Source organism: Aristolochia californica, unplaced genomic scaffold (genome assembly GCF_029961685.1).
Source record: "Aristolochia californica isolate CCGP_79_NKW_82.1479 unplaced genomic scaffold, dmAriCali1.0.hap1 SCAF_13, whole genome shotgun sequence".
Taxonomy (NCBI): domain Eukaryota; kingdom Viridiplantae; phylum Streptophyta; class Magnoliopsida; order Piperales; family Aristolochiaceae; genus Aristolochia; species Aristolochia californica.
The window spans coordinates 5,312,372-5,330,864 of record NW_027181804.1 but is presented as its reverse complement, the minus strand read 5'-3'; the positions used below and the strand labels follow the sequence as shown (position 1 = coordinate 5,330,864).

The 18,493-nt window shown below is 36.9% G+C and overlaps 2 protein-coding genes across 5 annotated transcripts; one reads left to right on the top strand and one right to left on the bottom strand.

Moving 5' to 3' along the window:
* Nucleotides 1-2,158: 2,158 nt before the first annotated feature.
* LOC137948217 (uncharacterized) lies at nucleotides 2,159-5,711 on the top strand. Its single transcript, XM_068794219.1, has 5 exons — nucleotides 2,159-2,247; nucleotides 2,988-3,117; nucleotides 4,857-4,950; nucleotides 5,169-5,249; nucleotides 5,377-5,711. Exons 1-5 carry the CDS (start codon nucleotides 2,214-2,216, stop codon nucleotides 5,521-5,523), a joined length of 486 nt encoding a protein of 161 aa, XP_068650320.1. The 5' UTR covers nucleotides 2,159-2,213; the 3' UTR covers nucleotides 5,524-5,711.
* A 3,977-nt stretch (nucleotides 5,712-9,688) lies between these two features.
* LOC137948041 (ASI1-immunoprecipitated protein 2-like) lies at nucleotides 9,689-18,258 on the bottom strand. 4 transcript variants are annotated; one of them, XM_068793958.1, is made up of 10 exons: nucleotides 17,923-18,258; nucleotides 17,358-17,435; nucleotides 13,903-14,919; nucleotides 13,637-13,722; nucleotides 12,934-13,490; nucleotides 12,414-12,830; nucleotides 11,663-12,278; nucleotides 11,329-11,562; nucleotides 11,105-11,229; nucleotides 9,689-10,990 (listed from the first exon to the last, which is right to left on the bottom strand). In XM_068793958.1, the coding sequence occupies exons 1-10, from the start codon at nucleotides 17,989-17,991 to the stop codon at nucleotides 10,038-10,040; spliced, it is 4,152 nt and encodes a 1,383-aa protein (XP_068650059.1). In that variant the 5' UTR covers nucleotides 17,992-18,258; the 3' UTR covers nucleotides 9,689-10,037. The 4 variants fall into 4 exon arrangements, with proteins under 4 accessions (XP_068650059.1, XP_068650060.1, XP_068650062.1 ...); XM_068793959.1 differs by having other exon boundaries at nucleotides 17,358-17,425; nucleotides 17,923-18,005; XM_068793961.1 differs by lacking the exon at nucleotides 17,923-18,258 and adding an exon at nucleotides 15,031-15,306 and having other exon boundaries at nucleotides 17,358-17,413.
* Nucleotides 18,259-18,493: the final 235 nt, after the last annotated feature.

Below are 18,493 nucleotides of genomic sequence, written 5' to 3'. Positions count from 1 at the left end.
CACAAAACTAGTCAATCTTTCATATTAATCATATTTTTTTACCAGTTTTTTATTAGAAAATGTTTCTATATAAAAAAAAAAAAAAAAAACTCTTTGAACATAGCCTCGTCGATTTATCTTTCTTATAATTTCTCCAAAAAAACCCTGCAGATCATATTCTGAAGGATTTATTACACCTACTTAGCAGTTAGCCCTTTATTTTTTATGGATCTACACCAGTTTTCTCAAAACCAGAACCAAATCCTTTTTCTGGTTTCTACATTAAAAATAAACGGTTTCAGCATAAAATCGCACGATCTGGCTCGGTTGGGCGATTTAATTCTTCATAATTTCTAACCAATGCACGCTCCTGTTTTTAAAAAAACCAGTGACCTAAACCATCCTTCACCATTTTTAATATTTTCAAGGCTTCTACCTTTTTCTTTTGTTTTACCTCTCTCCATACTCTTTCACCCTTCCTCCTCTCTTTTATTTTGCAAGTAAAAAAAAGGTTCCTTCTTTGAGGACAAGAGACCCTTAATCAATGGTCTAGATCATTCGCATTGATCAATAGTCAAAATCAAAGTTTCAATTGAAATCAATGTTGATTAGAAATATCAAAAGCTCAATCAATGGTCGCGATAAAGTCGAGTGTATGAAACTCTGATCAAATCAAAGGGAGAACACCACTTAAGGGTTACCAAAGCAAAGCAAAGCAAAAGAGGTAACACGTAGGTAACATAATATTAGGGGTGGCATAGCTTTGAGTCGAAAATTGGAATCAATCTCAAGCCCAAATAGTTTAACCTAGTTTTGAGCTCGAGTCGGTTTTGAGTTCCAACCTGTATTTAAAATTATAAAAATATATAAAAAGAATATTATGATGAATTAGTACCATTGAACTGCAAAAAACTATTAGAGAGGAGTTGAAGACTTTGCAATGGAGCATACTAATGTAACCAACTTAATAGACCTAAAAGAAAGAACAAACACCTCCATCAACAATGTTTATTCTATTAGCAAACAACAACATTAAATGTTGAGGGACCCACAAGGGTTAAACGATCGATCGTCTTTGAGGTTTGAGGTAAATAAGAGCAATTATCAAACAACTAAATAGGGAATTGATCAGAGCAATTAGAGTAAAAGGTATTTTCATAAAAAAAAATCTATGCCAACGAGTTGGCTCACGAGCTAACAAGATGAGTTTAGAAAATCTTGAGTTTAGCTTGTTATACTTAACGAACCTTATTTGAAGTTTGAGCTCAAACCGAGTTCAAGTAAAAACTGAACTAAGCTGATGTTTTTTCGAGCCAAGCTCGAACAGTTTGTGAGTCAGTTTAGTTTGGTGCCACCCCTACACAGTTTTGTAGGAAGGTTCTACAAAAAGAGAAGAAGTGGGAAAAAATAAGAGTCATATATCTTGTTCAGGTGGGGGAAGTGGAATTTGCACCCTGCCACCTCGATGAGAAATAAGAATGAACTCAAATTGTGTTTGCAATGCTACAAAACTTAATTAATTTTATTGGCCACTACTTTGTTACCATCGTTGAAGCCTCTACATGCAATCAAGATAAAATCTTCTTGAGTCATGCTAGATTAATCTTAAATGTGTCTTATTAATTTTATTTTCATATTAATTTATTATTCTAACTTTTTATTAATAATATTTTACGTAAATATTAATAATGATATTTGCACAAAATAACTTAATTTAGTTTTAATTTTATTTACTTTGAATCGAATTGAAAATTTTAATTTATTTAATAATTAAATTACTTTTTAATATTAATTATAGATAACTTATTTATTTAATTTTAAGTAACATTAATTAACTTCTTAAGTAAATAATCATATATTACTCTAAAATATTAGACATTTTATTTTATTTTTTTTCATTTTGAAGAGCATAGTGATTTTCTATTTTTAATTATTGTGTAATTATTTTATTATTATCTGATTTATTTATTTGTTATATTATGTGACTCGAGTAAGGTCAATAGCGATAGCTTCGGACATAACTCTGACACGAAAAAACCTAGAAATGTGTTCGGATTCGGAACCCTGTTCATTGAAAGCCGGGTCGTAGGACCCGTTTACAATGACGGATCGACGGACGGACTCCCGCGATTCAGGCAGAGGGTATTTATGGCGTGCTCCAAGTCCTGCACTTCTTTTCTGCAAATTACTCTGGTAGCCTCTCTTCAGCCTCTGTCCAGCTTGCGCAAGGTACCATGGCCGTTTCCGCTTCTGCGGTTTCAATTTCCAGTAAGTCGTCTCTTTCTTATGAGCTACCATGTCTCGTCTGGATGATAATCTCTCCTGATCTCCATGTTGCTTAGGGTTTTAGTGTTTCTTCGAGTTGATCTGTGGATCACGGAACGCTGTCTATATACAGTGTATTTTCCTTTTTCCTCCATGTGTGAACCGGAGGATGCATGCTGTTTATATTACACATATTGAAGATTTGCAGCGATTAACGTTCTACGAACTATATGATGCATCGCGTACAAAAGGATTGCTGCGATGTGTATCGTATCAGAATATAATTGGCTTCTAGAATTAAGTTCATGTTCTTTTCCAGGGAAATTTTGAATCTGGTTTTGTTACCAATTATTAACTCAGACTTCTCCTTTTTTATACTTTGCAAGTATGTTATAATAATTTGGAATTTAAGCATAAATGTTCTGAGCCATTTTGCCTCCCATTGTCCCATAAATGTAAATTCCGAATCCTCAAAAATATCAAATTCCTGTCTCGTGTAAGAGTAAAGAGGTCAATCGTTCCCGATAACGAGCCTTGAAAATGTATTCTGATCGTTCATTGAAAAAATTTATGTGTTTTTTTTTTTTAAACCTTTTTTATGTTTTTAAAAATTAAGGCGAGTTTGAACATATAGAATATGCTTCAGTTTTCTGCATCAACTTTGGTAAGGTTGTTTCTTTTGTCAAATAGCTGTAAACTGTTTGATAGTTGGTTATCTTGCTTTCACTTATTTTTATTTTCAGATGGTTCTCATTTCAAGTCAATCGACCTTCAGTCCACAAAGCTCAACACTTTTGGGAGGCCGGTGAAAGTAGCATTTGGAAGAAAATTGAGCCAATCAAGACCATGCCTCTCTGTTTGCGCAGAGTACAAGTATGATACTCTCAGCTTTCAGACTTTCTTAATAAGATATATTATTTGATTAGCAAGGGAAATTAACTGGGGGTAGGGTGGAAGGTGCTCTTTCTGGAAATTAAAAGTTGGAAGTTATTACAAGAACCAAATAATCGCATATGAGTTATTATTTTTTAATTCTTATAGACTGCCTTCTACTTAATCAGACCTTAAGTTAACAGTTTCTGTATGTACTTATGCTAGCAAACGAATGGCTTGATTGAATGTGTCTTTTGTAATAAAAGAATCCATGATGCCTCTAGCGTAAGCAACTCTCATTTTCTATAACCATGTTGCAATTGATTTCTATTAATGAGGTGGTGAACATCAAACTTGTTTTGTGCAGTTCTGAGGTTATACTGACACTTTAATCGGAGTAGCCAACATGTGCTAGTTGTGAATGTTATGTGTTTCCAAGTGAAGAATTAATTGCTGAATTTAGAATATGTTCTATTAAAACAGAAATAAACATTTAAGCATGCGTAATATGATACAATAGCATATAAGTAGTTTTGTAGGCGAATAAGTAGGGAAAGAATGAGAGTGGAAAGGGTCCCCACTTGTGTTTCTGGAAACTGTCATATATTAAAACAAGACAAGGAAAAAGACGGTCCTCATTGTGGTAGTGGGTTCCATTGAAAGGTGTCTCACAAGGGAGAGAAAAAAGACAGATGAACACTGTGCCTCGTCTCTCTCATCTCTCTCTACTTCTTTGTACGCTGCTGCCAAGTGCCCAGTTCACATGTTTACCATAAATATTGATTACTATATTTCCTGTTGATCACTAGAATCCATCAATCTACTTTGACATTTTTTGTATAATTTGGTGCCAAACATATCAATTTATACTTTTTTGGCTTTTATAGTTTTTGTTGAATAGTCAGTGTTTCATTCATGGATTGGGGTTGGGTGAACTTTTAATTTTCCTTGCTCTCAAGAGAATCTCTGTGTCAATACAAAGTGTGACACCCTTTAAAACTCAACATATGATGGTTTGGGACTCATTATCGGAATAGATTTTTTTTTATTCCTTTCTCATTCAATTTGTTGAATAGAGGAAAAAAAGAAAGAAAAGAAAGAAATAGACAACATGAAACTTGGTAGCTTAGGAGATAAAGAAAAAGCAGTGACAATGAACTATATACAAACTTGGAGAATCATCTCTTATAGAATGGTCTCTGGGCTAATGCTGTTCCCAAAATATACTGAGCTGATGAGATGCAATCAAGGACCTCTCTGATATCCTAATATTTAAACATCCGTAGTCGAGCAAACCCTCGAGCTGCTGGTCTTGCTATGGGACAAGTTACTAGATCTCTACTCAGTGGCTTCTTCATTAACTTTTTTATGTGCTTATACTTCTGACTTCTTGTAATGGTGGAATATTCAGTTGCTGTGTCTTCTTAGAAGAAGTGAATATTTTTTTTCTTGAAATGTAAAGAAGTGAAGGTTTTGTCAGACAGAAATAGACAATATATGGTGAATGAGGGCTTTGGTGCTCTCACTCTCTGGGGTCGAATCCTGATTCACACATTGAGATAACATTTCCAAACCCTGCTTGACCTATCCTGAAAAGAAAAGATGGTAGATGATGTACAAAGTTTCAAGGATGCTACAAGTGCGGAATTAAGCCTCTTTGTTTTTTCTTTACTCACAGAAGATATTTGTGGAAACTATGTTATTTGTATCATACCATTTTGTTTTCTTCATGCATGCAGTGATGGTTCTGGAGGTGGAGGTGGGGACTTTGTTGCTGGGTTCCTTCTGGGAGGGGCAATCTTTGGGTCACTTGCATATGTGTTTGCTCCACAGGTCATATCTTAGTGTTATATCTTTGCTACTGCATTCATCTGAATAGTTTCTGCTGTTATCAGGGTCTATTGCTAAGTTATCCCTGATTAGGAACCAAAGTTTGGGGTGTACTGAATGTCATGGGCAGTCAGACCTCCTGAACAATTTACATCATTCTACTAATAAAGGTTAAAATGCTCAGGAGCCTTCAATCTGACAGGCGTTTCCTTGTTAAGCAGATCAGGAGATCCATACTGAATGAGGATGAATATGGGTTTCGTAGGGCTAAACGACCAACATACTATGATGAAGGTTTAGAGGTGAGATTCCTCTCTTATTTGAAAAATATGGCATTAAGATCCAAAGGCTTCTTATTCCACAAAAAAAAAAAAAAATCTTTTTCATTCTTTTAAATAGCAGGCTATTCATTTTATTTTGAACATGCAGAAAACCCGGCAGACTCTTAATGCAAAGATTGGCCAGCTCAATTCTGCAATTGATAATGTATCGTCACGCCTGAGAGGTGGTAATAGTGAACCAAAGGAACCCATTGTGCAAATCGAGACCGACTCTGAAGTGGAAGCTGCATTGTAGATGTCTGTTACCTATATGCATCGTGTATTTGATAAATTGACAAGTTCTGTTTTTAAGGAACCCATACAGTCAAGTTCTAGTCCTGGCATCTGACTTCACTCGGATGGCAGGGTTCTGGATAACGCTCTAGCCATGGGGATGAGAAACACTTTGCCTCAGTGAGTTTTGAAATGCTTGTCTTTTCTCAAGTTCTAGAGAGATTCTTGTGGATTACATATTTTGGGTTGGAATTTAGACTACTTAGAACAACACCATCAGTTTCATAGGAACCAAGCTTAAAATAAGAAACTTGGTTCTTAGGAATGTTTGCTATGGGATAGCATATTGGTTCTTGAGCCAAGAGCTGCTAATAGACATGATAGGCATATATATTTTTTGATAGTCATTCATTGGAACCAAATGGTCATGTGTTTTGGTTTCCATTTAAGGTCTTGAGGATTTCATTTCATAGAAAATTGAATCAATTGTTCTATGCAATAAAACCACATGACTTGATTCTCTACATGTATTTTTTCTGGTATTGATTCTCATCCTTAAGTTGAAGTCTAAGCATAAATAAGCTTTGTCTAAGTTGACTATCTCTCTAAAAGGTGTGTTTTGAATGTACCTGATGCAATTCAGGCATTCGCTTTTCCATAGAATCTCTCAATGATTGTACTATGAAAATTTAAAACCCCTCATGGCATCTGAAATCACATTGTTTTGCCTTGATTTTTATTTTTGTCCATGGATGGCTTTATGAGAATTTAATTATATGTACTTGGTTTTTTATTGTGCTTAAAACATTATACCATCAGCGTGTCTCAGTTAAACTCTCTCTTTGAATATTGAACATAAAAGTTGAACCATATAAAACTCAATCAATATTGGGCAAAATTTTGAATCTCCCTTGGGCATTAGAATTTGAACCTTAGTAAATTTCGTAATCTCCTCACCTTGAAAATGAAATTTGTTATCTCGTTAAAATTTAGATCGAAAATCCTCTGTTTGGCATCTTAATTGGTGATTATGCCTTGATATGTGTTGTGTGCCTCTGATTCCCCTCATCCCTCTTTATTTATTTGAATAGATGAACTTGGAAGTGAAATGGGATTGATAGGAAAATTCAACGGAAAAATCTGCAAATGGTGGCTGATTTTTTTGCTAGGGTTGCTCACATGAGCAAAAGAAAGAAGAAATCAAGCTCGTACATGGATGAGGTGAATGCCAACAAAGATGTTGAGGGAAAAAATAACACAAAGAGAGGAAGGTATAAATTAAAAGAGAAATCAATTGCCAGCAAAGAAGTCAAAAAAGCTGGAGAAGAAAAGGCTGAGATTGAAAGAAGAAAGAGGAAAAGAAAAGAGATCTTCCATTTTGGAGGCTAAGAAGCTTACACATCAAAGGCTTACAATAGAAGAGAGGACTCCAACCCACGAGAGAGCAGTTGAGGAGCTTCCTTAGTTCATTCCTACTCTTGTAGTGAATGCATCCGGGATGACCACAAACAACGGGTAGAGGAGGGAATTTGCAGCTGCCACTTTTGCAACCCACATTTCAGACACCATAACAAAACAATTTGTTACTATATTGGAGGAGCTTGACAGGGATTGTCCACACTGCCTCTCAGAAGGCCTTGGTCTTAGCATTTGTTTTATTCATTCATGTACTGAGACATGTGGCCTCTAGACCCTCTCATTTTGTTTTGAATTATGAATGAAATAAACAATTTCATGGTTGTGTGTCAATCTTATTTTTGTATGACTTTGATTTTTTTTTACTTCTCTTTGGTTAATGTCAAAAAGAGGATAAAAAAAAGCATATAAAATTTCAATTAAAACTCAATCATGAGGTAAACAAACAACATAAATCTGTGCATTGAACTCAAGGGAAATTTTTTCAAGTACCTTCATGGATAAGCACTTGTCCACTTAAATTTTTATATTCCCTTGCATGGGGGAGAATGTTGGTCTCAAGATCTCCTTTTAAGTGAATTTTTATGATAAAAAATACTTAGCAACTAATTCATTGATGTGAGAGTGCAAATAATACTTAAAAAGTCTCATTAAAGAATGGTAGAGCATAACTGTTTGAATGACTATGAAATATTTGAACGGTCAAAAGAAAAAGATTGGAAGTAGTTTCATCATAGACAACACACTGTTTGAATAGCTTAGTTGTTGACCGTAGGTTGACTTTTATGTTGCTTTTGATAATAATAAAACTTAATTGATCTAACAACTTGAAAATCTAAGTATTTTAGAAACTTCACCTTCGAAAATAAATGCATCTTGAGGTCTAAAAACTTCAAAACAATCAAGCATAACTCAAGACCTTAAGCACCATTGAATGACGTCTCTTGAAGAAGTACCCACAAGGAAGAAAATAACGAGAAGAGTGTAGTTCAAGAGTAATAGTTAAAATGTCCAAACTTAGTCACTTATGTAAGAGAGTATTTTAAACTCCCTCTTTAAGTACAAATGTAAAATCGGAGCTTTATGTCATAATTTTCACTTAGATATGTTTAGGAACATCATTTTGAACATGCTAGAGCACTCAGAGAAAAATATTCTCATGTTTTCAAAGTCTACATTGTTGAACTGGTATTAGAATTATCGATCAACCACTGGTAATGATCGACCATTCAAAACTAAGCAAGCTAGAAATATAAAGCATGATCGATCAACCATAATCGATTGATCGATCGTCCCACATGATTGATTGATCAGATATAATCTTGCCAGTAAGGCACATAAAGCATGATCAATCATACTTGAAATAAATAGCCAGAGGGAGTTCTGATTGATCGATCATCCCCTTATCAACGATCAATCAACTTAACTTTTTTGGACCAATGGTAATATATTGATCAATTAGTCAATTGATCAATAAGTCATTGTCTGACAAAAAAAAAAAACCATTATGATTGATTGATCGATCAATTAATATGCTGATTTTTGCAAACGGGCAAATAATAGCTAGTTTGAGTTAGGGAAGCTATAAATATCCCACTAAACCTTGTATTGAGAAATTAATGAGTATTTATTGGCAAATACTCTAGCCATTATTCTCAAACTTGTAAAATCCCTTTGAAAGTGCTTTAGAGTACAAGAAAAAGTCTCACACTTTGAAAATTTTCATTTCTCTTTCATTAAATAATTGCATTCACATAGTCAAAACTCCTTCATCATTTCACATCGTGGTGTGAAGGAAGAGGAAGTTTGAATCTCTCAAGGAGAACCATCTCTCCAAGTAAAAGTATATTTTTACGTTTTTTTTATTGAATTTGTTATAGGTTCATCTAGAACTTGTAGAGCCTATAGAAAGGCATAGCTAGAGTTAGAATCTAATAGACAATTGGATTTGTAAAAATCATGTATTGAGCTACATGTGGTCAAAGAGAGTTGGAATCTCTATTGTAATTTCAACTACGATTCTCTCTCAGAAACCAGGTTCCAATAAATACACATCCCTCGTACAATGAATGAAATATGGATGCCATGTCACTTGTGTTTGAGTGAGATGAACACAACTAGTCAACTAGTCAACTACCCAGAAGCCTTAACAATGATTTTGCTTCGTCTCATCAGGCATCAGCAGCTCTTTCTCTAAACCCAGGACAATCCCTGTTTCAAAGACCAGAGAGGAGTAGCTGTACTGACACTCTAATTCGAATCATTTCACATTGTCGTTGATCACTTCATATGATTTACAGAGCAAAAGATGGTAGACCCCTCTACTGAAATCACAATCAAAGGCTACGCAGCTTATAACATTTTCTTGTTCAACAGAGTTCAGACCATCAGAACTCGAGATTTCCGATACGTGTTTCAGTTTAAAAAAAAAAAATCTGTTATATGTAAATATATAATGCTTAATGAAATTTGAACTGTATCAAATAATCTACGTATCATATTGAGAAATACAAGCACCAGGTGGACAGTTTTTCACGTATCACTGGGGTAACACCAACAATGAAATCTCAGTGTTTCTTCAACAACAGATCCATTGGAAGCTTCAGCAGGCATCCGCATTACACAGGTAGATAAACAGATACAGCCTCCAACACTTACTTTGGTGACTGACCCGTATATACAAATAAGTTGTGGGTCGAGACAATTTTATCGCTAGATAGCTAGCAAATCAAAATATACCTACCTACCTAGCTAGATGCTGCTCATTCTAATGGTACTACAATCTGCCATCTTTATACACCAAGTAAAACAAAGTAAGGTGACAAACGAAAATGTGTAAATTGGACATGACTTACAGACACTAGTGAAAAGAGCCCCGCACGGTACAAGACTTCGGCCTTCCATCTCTTATATACAAAAGCCGTGACTCTCTGCACCCAAAACCAAGAACCCAGAAAAGTGGGGTACAAGGTAAAATGGAGGAAAAAAAAAAAAAAAAAAAGGAAATTTTTTTTGTATGTTATGAACATATGAGAGGACGGGCACGCTAATACCCATGGATGCTTTTGACAAGGCATCCATACGTCATTCACTTTACAAGGGGATGTGTTTTTATGGGAATCAGGTATCAGTAAAGCCACCAAAGAGTAAGAGAGAGGTATTGACATGTCTGCTTTCAGGTAAGAGTTGCTCAGTTTTTGAAGCAGGCTTCACTGTTGTTGGTTTTTTCTCTGGGCCAGGAAACGCAAGAGAGAGTGAAAGAGCCGCTGAAGCTTCATCAACACCGTCATCTATGAGACGCTCAGTCTTCTTGTTGGTACTCTTTTCTTCTATCAATTGAAGAAACAAGGGTAGAACCTCTTTCTTACATGACTTCTTTTCACCACCCAATGCAAGTTCAAGATTTGGAAGGTCTGGTTCCGCAGGGTCGTCTTTTAATGAGACCATGTTCCAGGATGTTGATTCCAACTTATTATCCTTGACTGGACCAAAATCCACTGGAAAGAATGACCTTTCAGTGGCCCTTAAAGTCCCCGGAAACAGGGTTACACCACAGAGATGATCTCCTTCCTGCTCCACTTTTAAGAAGCTAGAGTCTGAGTTTGTCCTGCAAGAAATTCTGTCTACATGAGAACTATCCTTGAAAGGTAATACACTGTAACTCTTCTGCTTATGATCTTTTTCCCCATCGTACTCCTGAGTACAATCTGCCTTTTCTTTCCATGTCTTTGATTGACTTGCTCTAGATGTTTCAACAGGAGCTTCTGACATGGTCTCTAAACAATTTGAGCGAGGCCGCTTTCTGCTGATCCTGAACTCCAAGCTGTATTCTACATTCTTAATTGGATCCCTCTGAACATCCATCTCTGTGTTGTGTCCATTATCCACCCCGTTCTCTAGCTCCTGGATCTTCTCTCTACTTGTGTCATTCCTACTGGTTCCTCTTTCTCCTACTGTGTGATCCACACCTAAACCATCCAAACAGACATGTTTCTGAGAAGATGGAAGGGGTTCTGCACCATTTTCCTTCCTTTCTCTGAACACACCCCAAAGGTAGAATAATCTGTTCCAGCCTGGACAAGCCAATAAATTTGCTTAGTCAAAAAATTCCCAAATGTTATTCTTAGTATTATCTTAAGATCAAACAACAGGCATGCTTGTGGCAAGGTTGGGACCATTTAACTTACGATGAGCTTTCTCTGGCAACTGGTTTGAAGGAAATACTAAAAGATCAATCCCATTAAAATTCGCTTTGAGAGCTAAATCATTCTTAATCATATTCTCTACCAACTTCTTATAGCACCTTTCATAACTGACCCATGAAAACCAGAAGAGAAATCAAAATAGGCATCAGAAATTAGCATACACATCAGATGAATAAAGGGTATAAACGATAAGCACAAAAGAGTACCTCCCTAGATCTTTTGCAAAGAAATAAAGAGCAATATTATCTTCGCAAGCACCCCTTCTCTGAAACTGTATAGGCCATGAGTTCAGGCGAGGCACCTCCACCACCTGCACTTTGGGAGGAAACTTGTTTACAGCTTCTGGGACTTTTGGTGAGGCAAAGCTAGATAAGTGTGCTTGAAGTCCATTGAAGAACTCAGGGCACCTTCCACCACTTCTCTGCACTTCGAAACTACCCCTGCAAGCAATATAAATTCAGAAACTCAGCAAAACTACAAGTAATATTGATCCTTCAACAAACCAAAATTCATAACTTTGAAAAAGAAGATGGTTCATACTGCCATATGTAGTCATGCTCTGGGATGGTGGCCGAAATCCTCAGTTGTTGGCCCAGTTCAGAAGTCTGACTTGACATTCTTGTTGTCCAAGACATACACTCACTAGAGATTGAGGGCATCTGGTCCACCTCTTTAGAAGGTTGTGCTGATTCAAGATAAGAGAAATTTCTCAAACAGCTTGAAGAACTACACAATTGATCTTTACTGGTAGCTGCTTCGGAACTTAAATCAGTGCTTGACATGGACTGCTCATCAAACTTGTCAGGCAGTTTATTCGTAGTCTTATGCCTTGCATTCTTTGACATAGCAGCCTGCACTACATCTTTCCATTTGCTGCTTTTCTGTACACCTTCCCTTGATTTCCTTGCCGTTGGAGCCTTAAGTGCTGAAGCACGAAGATTACTAGATGTGCAAAACTGTGCACTGTGTCCAGCTTCATTACATTTGAAACATCGGACAACCCTAATCCCAGTAGAAATGGCCGACTGGGATCCACTGAGGGAGGAGATTTCTTTTGGCTTGGCATCCTCCCTTTGTCCAAAATGATATGGCTTTTGTTCCTCGGAGTTGCACAGACCATTGGATGTTGGCAGCTTCTTCTCTTCACCACCTCCACCTAAGGACAGGAACACAGGTAAGAAAGAAATGTTATAAGACCAAATGACAAAAAATGAATCTATTTCAAATTTAAACAGGAAAATAAGTTCCAATAAATTTTTTTATTTGAAGTATAAGAGTAGTAGCAGCATACCTGATATAGCAGGTTCGAATGCTTTATTCACACCAGCAATAGCTGAATCAAGCTTTGGAAAAGACTGATTACTGGGAGTGGTAGGTGCAGAATTGACCATGGGGCGCTCTGGTTTCAAAGTAGTCCTCCCTTCCAATGGCTGTTTCTCTTTAGCAAACTTCAATCCTCTCGCAGGCTCGGCTCGTGAGGCATTAGAAGTCTGCATCTTAGCCTTTAGGTCATTGGCATTTGAACGACCCATGCTTGTGATTTTTAACGACGATGACTTATTTAGAATACGGTTTAACCCCTCTTTTTTAGCATCTATAATACCCAGTTCTTTGTCCAATTTTTGCTTTTGACCCAAGTCATCTACGACCTGCTTGACTTTAGGCTTTGAGTTTATACTGCTGAATGCATTTGACATTGAGAGTGAACCTGTAAAAAGACCACAGAGCTATATTTCAGTATAGATTGGGGGAGGTAGCAAACATAGTTATTGAACCACCTTAGGCAAACATTACAAGGAACATGGACTTGCCCTTAGGTGACAGAAGTCGTGTGCCTATCCTTGATGAGCTGGGACTAGAGGCCGCAAGAGATTGAAAAGATTCCTGAAGATGGTTGTTGTTGGCAGGCTGAATTTGGACAGGTTTCGACTTCCCAGCATCCAAGCTCTTGAATGAACACTCTCGGGTCAAAGAAGTTCTTTTGCAATTAGATGCAACAATAGTTTCAATAGCCTGTCTCTTTGGCTTTGAGGAAACTTCCATACTGTCAGCTTGTCTCTTAGCTGATAGAGGACTCATGACAGACTTTAAGCGACCTCCTTCCGCTTCTTGTGGTTTCATATCCAGCTTGGGCAACTTGGACAACTTGGGCTGCAGCCTATCTTTTTGATTAAAAGTAGGCCCATTGTGCTGACTCTGGCCACTCAAAGATGGCAATTTTGAATAAGTTGCTAATTCATTTTTTCCAGATACATCATCATTTTCATGTTTTGCAGTTTTTTCATTTTCTGCATCCTCCTTGAGCTTGCAGCCTTCACACAGCCAGTCACCCTCTGGAACTTTATCCAGCATAATTTGCATGCAATAGCTGATTGAGAAAAAAAATGTTATTCTCACAAATGTAAATTGGCTATTTTAATATTTTAAAATAATTCAAGTGACGTCCTCTTCTAAAAGAAAAGCCCAAAATAAAGGGTTTTGATGATTACTATATATCTCAAATATAGGACTTACGTGTGTTCAGCACCATCACTACATCTACTACAAATAGCAAGCAAATCCTCTCGACCTGTATCTCCACAAATATCACAGACCTTGACCTGTTGAACCAACTATTTTTCATCAACTTTATGATTTCAAAGACATAACTACCTATGGTGAAACTAACACAAGATGCAGAAACTTTTAGCACAATAAAAAGAATGACCATTAGAGGTACAAAGTGCATGACAAACTTTGATGAAAACAAAACAAAAAATAGCTTCTCAAAGCAAACTCACATCATCTTCCAGAATATCCGATCCAGATGGTTCACTGTCAGAGCCCAGCTGAGACGAAAGTTTCTGTGTTTTTGTTTCTCCATAGAGTGAAACGCTATCTTTAGTTTGAATGTGAATGCCTAGAGATTCTCTCGCCTTAGAAGGCACATTCTCACTGTCACCAGACTCAGTTTCCAAGCATGGGTGGATTTTCATCAATGCTCCTGCAGATGAGGTACTTCTCGCCAGACTTGATTTGTTATCACCAATACTGGGAAGAGCAAATTTCTGAACACTACCACTGCCAGTTTCTTGGCCATGTAACTTTGAAGATTCAGATAATTCACGTTGAGATTCAACCAACTCTTTTGAATCTCCAATTTTAAATTTGGATGGAAGCATTTCAATAGGGCCTGACTTGACACAAGAGTAAGGAGTTCCAGAAGAAATACCAGAATCCTCTTTCCTAGAAGAGGTAATAGAGTCTCTGACACCAGTAACACATGATAAATTATCGCCATGACAATCTAGACCCTTCTGATCATATTTCCTTGACATTGATCTTTGGCCCAAAACAGAGGGAGTGTGCTTACATGGAGACACATGCACACCACCCTGAAAAGAGACACCGCAGGATCTGCCTCTTTGATCTTCCCCAAGGCCTCCACCTTTGGATAATGGTGGAATCCCCTCTGCATCTTCAAATGTATCAAAAATCTTTACAGTTGCATTGCTTTCAGCATTTTCAGAGAAGGAACCATGGCTTGAGCTGGCACTCATAAGGTTACTTGTTTCACTGGCTGTGGCTTGCCTGTCATCACAACCTTTACTCTGACAAAGACTACTTTCTTTTTCTCCACAGACTTCATTAGAGCATTCATCCTCTATCTTAGATTCCATCACTGATAATGTAGAATTGGTGTGCATACAAGATGAGCAAGGAGCTGCACACACATCACATGTTCCAGACTCTGCTCTCATGTGAAAATTATCACTTGCAGAACCTTTATACAATCTTTTCTCAGCTACAACAGCATCCTATTAGGAGCAAGAAATCAATAGCACATAATAAAATCAGTAGACATAACAGAGAACTGGAACCGTTAAAACCTAAAATGCTGCTGTAGACAATAAAAGTGGATCCAAAACCTAGCATATATATAAGCCAAGATGTCTTTCCATGTGAATGTGTTCAAGTGCCTGTCCCTGCACACATGTACAAATGCATTTTTGCATTTTTTGTGAGTGCACCTGAGTATTTTTTGCATTCCCGAGTATACTACACCCATAGTAGTCATCGAAATGATCTAAATAGAAGTTTACCAATCAACTAATAAACCACATACCGATCTTTGAAAGTTGGAAAACATCCACATCAATCATCAAGATAACTTAATGAGTTTAGCCCAGGAACAATAGAAGTCACTGCCAGAAACAACTTGTATCAGAGAAAAACATAATGTAACTCCCTATTGTGAAATTCCTTCTCAAGAACCCTAGTACCAAAACAGCTCCAAATCAGGTATGGTTGGTCCAAGAGAAAATTGTACATTTCAAGCTACAAAACACTTTTGCCAAAGTCAACATTTTGATGAATTGATTTCAAATCTTCGAGCAACTTAAGACATGTGAAATCAACCCCAAATGAAAGAAAACTTGCCCTTAGTAGATACTGTATTATTGTCTAGAAATAATGACACTAAAATTTAACCAGCAAGAGCCTCAATAGAAACCTCCCATGGTGATATAAAATCATGAAGCAATTTAAGAAATGTGAAATGAACCCCCAAAGAAAAGAAAACTTGCCTTTAGTAGATACCGTAATACTATCTATAAATAATGACACCACAACTTAACCAGTGAGAGTCTCCATGGGAAACCCTGTTACGGTATGAACAACCATAGGTGCTAAAAAAGCAAAAAAGTGAATATCAATGGAATATCCAATGGTACCAATTTATTGCATCCCTAAAACTATCATGACTTAAAATTAAAATCAACTCCAGAATTTCTCTTGATGACCCCATGTCCTGCCATCTAGACAATTTAACAAGGCCAAGAAAGAAGTTTAGCTAAAATGCATTACAATTATGTTTAAATTTTTAAAAAAGCCCTTCTTTAAAAAAGAAAAGTATGTCCTGACTTCACCCACATTTTTGCCTCCACTCTATTAAATATTTCTCACTGTATAAGAGAAGTCCAGCTATTTTCCTTTTACTTTTTGTCTTGTCTATTTCCAAAGCCACTAAGCATTAGAGGTAAAGACCCCATATATAACATTTTCTTTGGAATAGCTGATAAAAATTTTATGAAAGAGCGATAAAAAAATAATTCCAAACTGAGAATCACAAAATTTGCTGATTCTGCACCAAATTTCCATTTTTGCATTTTTAATGTTCATACACAGATCAATTATTTTTGCTGGGACTATAAGAAATAGAGTAAGAGAAAAGTATTCAACAAGATCCAGTTGTCTAAAAAGGAATCTTTTTCACACCCAGCATAAAAACCCAAGAACAATCCAAGGAGCAATTGTATTTAGGATGGTATGAGCTCTTTATGAATAACACATAAAAGGCGAATCCTAATACATAGGCAACTCAATACCTCAAAATTTCCAAGTCGTGATAAATTATTTCTAAAAGATTTTTTACACAAACTAATACCACTCATTTCCCAGACTCCGATCCATTTCCCTCCTAACAGGAACTACTATTTTATCAAATGGCTGATCAGTTTCATAAATAAATAAGAAGATACACCTCATTGAAAACACAAGGGAAGAAAATACGGAAAACAGTCACAAAACTTTCAAAGTACAAATTTAAAAGGAAAAAAAGGATAACTATGACCAGTAAAAGTGAAGAACTAGGACTCAGAAAAGTGGATCAATCCCCATTAGACTCCCAAGACATGTCTACAAGGAATAAAGCAATCCTCTCAGGCTCTTTATCTACCTTCCCCCTGCTCCAGGAAACAACAACTAAGACCTACAAGGGAATAGTGACAATCAACTCACCCTACATTTAAAGAAAACAAAAAATTTCTAGCATGCTAACGGCCACCAGACTTTGGATGAGACAAATATAAAGTGTCCGCAAAGTGATCATTATGCAATCTCCAGAGATGGTAACATAAAAGAGTCAGATACGATGGACGCTCAGAAAACCAACAAAACCCAGATTGTAACTCAAAATAAACGACTCTAATGCTACAAAAAGAAAGCCATTCACACCAAGCTGTCTATTTATCAATAGGAAGTCAGGCACTTTGTCCCCTTAGATGAGACACAGAGACTGAAGGAGTAAGTCTTGAAAAAGCTGAAAATGGCTAAAACGAATTTCAAGCAGTCAACAAGATTGGAAGAGAATTGCATTCAGTGGTACTTGAAAATTCTAATTATGAGATTCTTGAAACCTAAGATGACTAATACCCATATTCGACCATGAATATGGTCCCCTTCAAATAATCTTTACCTTATTTCCCCTAAGTTCTTGGTCCGCCTCGTCCATGGGTCCTTGTATACGAAAACACCCTCTCAAGACTGGTGTGATCTAAAAAGAAAATAAAGAACCACGTAAGTTACCTTCCAATGGAAAAGAAAAATGAGGAAAGAATCTGTAATACAAATAACAAAGCAGAAACTAAAGAAACAGAGGATAAAATTAATCAGCTCAGTCAGATTCATCAGAGAAACCATCCTAAGAAGATATGTCTCCAAGATTATATAAAAAAGAAAAGAAAAGAAAACCACCATACTTCCCCTCTCAACAAGAAAAATAAACAATACTGATAAGAAACCTAATTCCCGAAAGCAAACTGTTAAAAGGTTAAAAGTACCAATAAGAATTATTCCGTCCCCTTCCAATAAGATCAAACCCAAATAAAACCAACCCGTACACAATATTTCCGCGACGAATGTCACAATCCAATAAAGAAAAAACAACGAACAGACACCGAAGGGCAATCGGTAAACAAAAAAGAGAGTAATCGAATATTCAAGAAGCCCAGATAACCCTAATTATCAACATCTTTACATGCCTCCGGTTGTGTAATCTTCCGAGTGATATGATACAGCTGCTTTAGGGTCCGCTCCTTCCGCTTCGTCATAATCAATCAGAGAACGGTCGATCGATCGGATTAATTGCGCTCCATGTCCAACAGATTAGGGTTTGCCGTCCGGACGTTAGCCTCCGCAAGACGCAGCGGTGTAGAAAAAGAAGAGGAAATCAGGGCGAAATGCTGCAGATGCTAACGCAGATTAGGTATTGGCAGAGGGTTAACGTGCGCGACGGAGAGTGATGAAAATTTTTTAGCGGATCTGAGACGGAGAGAGAGAAAGGAAGAAGAGTACAGAGAAGCGTGTGCTGTTGCTGCTGCAAAATCTCTAAAACGGGGGTGGAAAAAAAAAAAAAAAAAAAAACCTCTGGATTTCTCGAGCGCCCAATTTCGTGATTTTAAAACCCTATTTATTTTTTCTTTTCTGTGGCAAAAGGGCGGAAAGCAGCGGTGTGCCGTTTCGGTCTCGCACGAGCCACCCAGCGTGCCTCTACAACGACACGTACCAAGGTGCACATGAGTCACATTCGCGCCGTCGGTGGGACCCACGGTC